Consider the following 7,242-nt stretch of genomic DNA (forward strand, 5'->3'; position numbering starts at 1 on the left):
GGGTACATCGTTGGGTAGTAACTGATTAATTAGCACATTCATACTACATAGCTCAATGGCTTAAGATCGCTGAGTTTGAGATATTACTTGCAATTACTAAAAGGAAAAATCTGTCCCTGCTTCCCAGTTTATTCTGTATGATTTTTTTTTCCTCAAACAGAATGCGCAGTGCTTCAACCCCCAGACTTTTATTCGGATAAACCACACAACGGGACACGGGCTGCGGATTTCAAACACTTCGAAGGAGTCTGGGGCAGCGCAGGCTCCCGTCAGCCGGCTTCGAGGGGCTGCAGCGGGCCGGGCAGGCAGCGCCGGGCGCTCTCCTCCTTCCTCCTCCTCGGTCCCCTCAGCCGCCACCGCCTCCGCCCGCCCAGCCGCGGGGCGCTGCGCGCAGGCGCGGCAGGGAAGGGAAGGGAAGGGAAGGGAAGGGAAGGGAAGGGGGTTTGGGGGCGCCGCGGGATGCGGGCGCTGAGGTGGCTGCACGAGGCGGCCGTGGGGGCGCTGCTGTGGCGGGGGGCGGCCCCGCCGCGCCCGCCCGCCTCGGAGGTGCTGAGCCAGCACCTGCGGCAGCGCGGCCTGCCCCACTGGACCTCGTTCTGCGTCAAGTACAGCGCGGTGCGCAACGACCAGTTCGGCCTCTCGCACTTCAACTGGCGGGTGGACGGCGCCAACTACCTCGTGCTGCGCACCGGCTGCTTCCCCTTCGTCAAGTACCACTGCTCCCGCGCCGCCCCGCAGGACCTGGCGCTGCAGAACGCCGCCTTCACCGCCCTCAAGGTCCTCAACGCCGGTGAGTCGCGCCGGGGGACCGGCGGCCTCCCCTCGGCTCCCCGTGAGGGGTAGGGGCAGGGAGCGGGGCCGGGGCGCCCCCCTGGGGCTGAGGGGAACGGGACGGGGCCCGGTGGCGGAGCCGCCCCGCACCTCAGGCGGCCCGGGGGGAGCCGGCGCGGGGAGAAGGGGAACGGAGCCGCCTTCAGCCCGGCTGGAGCGGGTCGGGTCAGTCGGTGCCGGTCGCCTCGGCCCCGAAAAGCCGCGTTGTGGGACCGCGGGTGGAGCCCTGAGCTCGGCTGAAGAGAAGCGGTTCAGGCCTGAGGGGGTGCCCGGTGAGCCCCGGCGGTCGGACAGGGTCGGTCCTAACGGGCTGCTGCAGGACGAGCCCTGGTAGGGACAGCTGCTGCATCGACGGTAATCTAAAAGTCGGTGTAGGTATGCTTTGAAATGTTACTCTTCAAAACCTAGCCAGCGGATATAGTTCTTCATGCCGCTGGCGCTGCCAGCGCTTAACTTTCCATCAGTTTTTTCTTTTCATGTTTCATTTAAAAGTAAACTGTTCTTCACAAGTCTTCAGTGATCTACTGCTTGTAAGGTCTGCTAGCCCTCATTCTCTGATCCTTCTAGTCTTAGTGAGAAAATGTAACCGTGGAAATTGATTTTATTCAATAATAACTTTTAATATGATTTTATCTTCCCCTCCCTGCAGTCAGACCTTTTATCTGCTCTCTTGCAGCTACCGTGCGTGTTTAAATAATTAGCAAGTGTGACTAAAAAGTCAACTCACCACCCTCTTTTGAGAATCTAGCTTTAGCATTTAGGTAACTAAACACCTTAAATTGTTTCTGTCCCTTACTGAATTCAGGGCCTAAACCCAGCTCCAGTTATCTTCTTCTGTCTGCTCTGTGGTAGGTGGATAATTCAGCTAAAAATGTGCTAAAAATGATGGCACTTTTTGCGTATCCACCTTTCTGCTCATTTTGGTTTTGCTGGAGCCAGTAGTCTTGACTACTGACCTCATTTTTCCCCAGAGCCGCTTCATGTTGATCTATGAAGTCGCTGCCTGTTTTCCTTCCTACTTCTGCCCCGATCCACAGTGAAATTGGGAGTTAGCGACTAAGTGGATGTCAAGAGTTCATGTTTGAGTGTCTGGATTTTTTAAATTAGCAGGAATCAAACTGTATACATGATCATGTTTCACTTCTTTCATCCCATTTTCTTTTTGCATTAATTCTTGTGCACTGCTGCTCTTCTTCAGCTGCTTTCTGATTCTTGTGTGTTTGATTGGCAAGAAGCATAGCATGTACTGATACCTACTTGTAAGCATTTCAGTAAAGGCAAAATCTTAAGGCACCTTAATACGAATGTTTTTCCTCTATTTTCATTTCTGAACCATTATTCCTTACTGTTAATAGGCAGGTTTAATTTTCCTGGCTTCTTATCTTTGTGTGTAACGTGTTTTTGTTTTTTCTTAGGCATCCCAACTTTACTATATGGAATTGGCTCCTGGTTCTTTGTCAGTGTCACAGAGACTGTTCATACGAGTCATGGCCCAGTTACTATTTATTTTCTAAATAAAGAAGATGAAGGCGCAATGTACTGAAATCATGCCCTCAAGTACCTGTCATTTGGTGGGTTTTCATGTTACTGCTGCTACAAATGCCTACTCCCTGTGACTAAAAGAGAACTGAAGGCAATTCTCTTTTTTTTTTTTTTTTGCTGTGTATTTTATTTAACGTGTTGTCCTCAGGAAGCTTCATGGAATTTTTTGGTCATAAGAGGTTTATTTTTGTAGAGGTTATTAAAGTTGAAAAAGTAGAAGCCTCAGGAAAAGAACTAATATTTCTAAGGGTGTTATAATTTATATAAGTCGGTGACTAGAACTGTTGAACAAGCTTCTGATAATTTAAAAAAGATAAGTGTGCCAACATATAGGACTGAATTGTAGTGTGTGGGCAAGGAAACTGTGACTATCAGACTTCTCAGAATGTCTCTGAAAACGCTAAGCTGCTCAGATTTAGACTGACTAGATGTTTTGTAATACATTAATTGTCATATTTGCAAGAATGTTTGAATGAATCCATGGCACTGACTTCTTCTTCACAACTGCCCAGAAGGCTTTTTGGAAAAGTATGCCCAAGAAGTTAAAAATGGCTGTTTGTATCTCATTTCTCAAATGATATTTAAATAAAATATCTAAAATACATTTTATGGTTGTTTTTTTTTACAATTTATTTGAATTCCAAGTACCTTCATTATGTTGTTTGTCTTTTGTTTGCTTTATAGGTAAGTAACAAGACTAAAGATTTAGTCCCCTACACTAACTTAAAATTTGCTGATTTTCTTTTAAAATAATATGAATGAAAAGGATACTACCCTCATTACCATCCGAAACAATTGATTTCTTTAGCTGTAGTTGAGAGCAGGCAAATACAATGATGGAAAGATGTAAACTTAGCTGGAAGCCTAGGGAAAGAAAAAGCTTTAGGGAATTATTTGGATAGTGGAAAATATGGAATTATTAGATGATAAGCTCAAACAACAAAAACACCTGTATGGGATGTGTTACTGTTGCTTAGTTTTAATGCCAGCAAATAATGCTGTCTGTTCTCAATCCCAAGTCTGGTGATGTAAGTTGATTATTCCAATTTTCATAAGTAGGAAGATAAATGTAAAATGAGTAGGTACTGTTTTTGGAGGGTAATCACTATTCCTAAAAAAATTATTATCAAGCTACAGTATAATGTAATTTAAATACTTTTTTTACTTAATTCCAGATAATGGAACTGTTTCCCACTTAATGAAGCAATACAGTTTTCTAAAAGCAACACTAAATAATGCTTTAATCAGAGAAACGTTTACGCTATTATATTTAATTTTGGCCAATACTCTTGATACAATTTAAATGGGTCTCACAGATGAAGATACAGTATTATAAGAAGCCTCATTAATAATAAAAATGACTTAGTGTTATTCTAGAACTGATTTTCACTGTATTGGATAAAGTTAAATAACTGCAGCTCATAAGTTTAAAGTCAAATACTGCTCATTCATTGCTGCGGATCTTGTCAATATCTTGCTGTAAAGGTTTAGTCTCAACGCGAGATTGATAAAATGGTTTTTAATTACCAGACTATAAATACAGCTCTTCATTGGAGTTGCACCTCCACTCACTGCAGCTTGTTTGATTTCTGATAATGTGTACTGCTGACTTTGCTTACCTGTTTTTCGATAAATGCAGGCAACGTGACTCCTTGTCCATACGGTGATGGGCAAGTCTCCTTAGAGAACATCTTTGACAAACTACCCTATTGATTACTGCAATTCTGTGCTGCTTGCAGTATTAAATAGAGACTTGATTTCTTGTTCAATGATCTCACTGTGTAACAATTAAGCAAATGTAATATTTTCTTGTATTACATGAAAATCAATAGACCTCTTGCTCTTATGAAGCTGATCATGCTAAAGGATGAACTGGAAGATGTCTGAGGGCAGAGTGCAAATACAGTTGTTCATTTGTTTCGTTAAGGCTTGCATGCGACCTGCTACAGTACATAAAATGGAAAATAGGCCATTTTTAAGGGGTAACAGAAGTTATTAAATCATAATGAAACCATTCTCAAATACGAGTATCAACCTCCTTCCTTGCCTTTAAACAAAGGTAAAATACTTCATCTCATTCTCTTAGCTATAAATGGTGGCTACTTAGCTTTGGCCCGAATGCAGGATGGAAACGTTGATGGCCAAGCAGGCTCATAGCATCTTGTCTGAAACATCTCTGTAAGGTTCTGGGGGATGTGGGAATGGTAAGCAAGGATGAGCGTGCAGTAGTCCTGTGATGGCTCAGCTGAACCCTTGCTCTTTTGGCTTTCTAATCCTCATCGCTGTAAGCTCTTGCCTTGGAGCTGTCAAGATGGTGCAGTTTGAGGAGAACAGGCTCTTCTGTTGCAGGGAAGTCCAAGTGTTTGACCTGAAGGATGTCTCTAAAGCGGGCTTTAAGGATGAGCTTCTAGCAGTTTAATTGTTCAGAGATGGATTTGTTTGTGTGGGTAACACCTACCTTAATTCTCTTGCCTATGAGGTCCTTCGGGGTTGTCCTGTAACCCCATGGCTTCAAGAGGCAAACTTACAGGGAACCGGTCTTTAATTCCTCTGGTCCAGAATAGTTTACTTGTAGTCGTTTTACTTAGCAAGTTCCTTTTTCTATGCATTATACTATGCATATGTTGTGCACGCAGCATACGCTTCTGTTGACAAATTTTTGTATAGATGATTGAGTTACCAAGTGACCCTTCTAACTTTTTGTGGATTTCATCTGCTCCGTTTCCTTTGAAACAAAGTGCAGCTTATCTTGTAACTCGTGCCTTAATTATCTCTCTACGCTGTATTCAAGGATGATGTTTAAATGAGCGAGAGATGACATAAAAAGGCAGAGAGCTTTGTTTCACCTCCCTTAACAACTGCTTGGGATAACTGAAACCTTACTCGCAACCCAGAGGATCAGGTAGCTACTTCTTGTAGCAGTCTTTTTAAACAGTAATGACTACTGGGGGCATCTTAGCCTAAACGAGTGCTTAGCATTACATCTTACCTAGGTCAATGGTCTCAGGTATCCAAGTTAAACTGTGTTACTGTAAATTAATGGAAAATGTAACTGCGCTTTGCTGAAAGATCAATGTCCAATAAAGGCTGCACAATCAAATCTTGTTGCAATGATTGAGGTCCTTAATTGCCTTTCAAAGATAAGGTGGTAATCAACATAGGTTTAACTGATCTTTTTTACCAGTTCAATTACATGCTAATGACTACAGCCAAGTCAGGATCTTTAACTACTTATACTTATTAAATCTTATGTTTGTAGTGAAAAATTACTTAAGCCACACAATCGATAAAGCCCAGGTCTTAATTACTATATTTCACTTTTATACCTTTTTGTATGTTTGACAAATGTTTCACTAGAGACCGTGTAGTGCTAATGATAGTACCCCAAGAAATACAGTTTTCTGTTATTGTCTGCTTCTCCAAACTGTGTCAAGATGTGGGTGTTCTCATGGTGGTTTCAACAACATCTTGTGACTAGTAATGCAATTTACATTCTAGGCAGCTCATGGTACTTGAATACCATTTTTTATGAATAATAACGCTGCTTTTATCGCTAGAAGTTGTACTACCTGATAACCTTCCAGTGGACACAATTTTAACTTGAAGTTCTTAGCTTTTTTCCATTGTAGATGAATAGTAGACTTAGGTACATCTGCACCGAAGTACAGATGGATGTTCCCAGCTGTTTCTGGTTAGTACTTCACATTGCCTCAAACATAAGTCACTGTGTCCCTTCCTCTGCATCGCCCTCCTTTCCATGGAGTACTACACGGTGCTCTTCTCCAGGAACCTGGAGCCACCGCCTTTCTTTGAGTTACGCAGCAGTTGGATCCCTCCACAACTTACTTTGTGGCTGAAATGCTGTAACTCCGGAGTGCATAGAATATTTTTTCTTTATTTTTGGCTATTTGTCCTTACTCTCAAACGTACACTGTGAATGCTGAAAATCCTGAAAAATGCAGCAATAAACTTAGCCTGAATTTGAGTCAATTGTTTGAGAGAAACCATCGGTTGTTTCTGAGCTTTATGTGAAAGTGCAGTAACCAGCTCATTTCCTTACTGAAAACAGCTCTAATTGCAGCAGGAAGGCAGGTGAATTGCTCGTCAACAGAGAGGCTCCCCCCCACCCCTCCCCAACTCTTGTGTAAGTGCTGAGACTTGAGAGGCTGGAGAAGGGAAGGTGAGCAATGGTTTTAGTACTTCTGGAGCCTGCAGGAAAATGGGGCGGAGGAGACATTCTCTGACAAATGGACTGAGCAAATGAGACTGAGCAAGAACTGCTTCAGTGGAATAAGAGGAATGGAGTGGTTTTTGGATGGGAAAGGATGGATTTGGTAGGAAAGATGTCTAGAATGTGACTGAGAGTAAGCAAAATGTGTCAGGTTTTAAATTGCTTGCCTCATCCTAATCCTGTTGAGATTTAAGTGTTCTCAAACCTGCTGACATTCCTTCCAGTACTAACACGTTCTGGAAAAGGAGAACAGGAATCCAGAGTTCGTTCTTCCAGCATTCAAAAGAGAAGCATTACTGCGTTTTGTCACAGGCCTTATTGTTTGTGACAACTTAAAATTGATGGAACAGGATTTATTGGAATCATTTTGTAGGCAAGAAAAATGAAGAAAAGTTTGAATTGACTAAATAGTCACCTTTGAGAAGCTAGCAGCAATATAAACAACCTTGCTGTCTAAATCTCTTTGCAAACCATAATTGTAGATTTCCCTGATGTATGTTTTTCTTGAAAGAAACGTAGGTATTTCTTAATAGTTGAGTGCCCTTAGGCTTCTGATTTACACCAACTTTGCCAGAAACAAAGGAGATTCTGCTTCATATATTATTTACTTCAGCCATTTAAATTAAATTGGCTTTGCT

The 7,242-nt window shown here is 42.7% G+C and overlaps 1 protein-coding gene across 1 annotated transcript; it reads left to right on the forward strand.

Moving 5' to 3' along the window:
* Positions 1–241: 241 nt before the first annotated feature.
* C11H15orf61 (chromosome 11 C15orf61 homolog) lies at positions 242–2,977 on the forward strand. The gene is made up of 2 exons (XM_040569600.1): positions 242–790; positions 2,247–2,977. Exons 1-2 carry the CDS (start codon positions 460–462, stop codon positions 2,372–2,374), a joined length of 459 nt encoding a protein of 152 aa, XP_040425534.1. The 5' UTR covers positions 242–459; the 3' UTR covers positions 2,375–2,977.
* The last annotated feature ends 4,265 nt before the right edge of the window (positions 2,978–7,242 follow it).

This window comes from Cygnus olor, chromosome 11 (genome assembly GCF_009769625.2).
Source record: "Cygnus olor isolate bCygOlo1 chromosome 11, bCygOlo1.pri.v2, whole genome shotgun sequence".
NCBI classification, from domain to species: Eukaryota; Metazoa; Chordata; class Aves; order Anseriformes; family Anatidae; genus Cygnus; species Cygnus olor.

Excerpts from the sequence above, each read along its gene's own strand:
- C11H15orf61 (XM_040569600.1), top strand. The coding sequence starts at position 460 with ATGCGGGCGCTGAGGTGGCTGCACGAGGCGGCCGTGGGGGCGCTGCTG. Across the intron at positions 791-2,246 it reads CCTCAAGGTCCTCAACGCCG|GCATCCCAACTTTACTATAT; the intron begins GTGAGTCGCGCC and ends GTTTTTTCTTAG.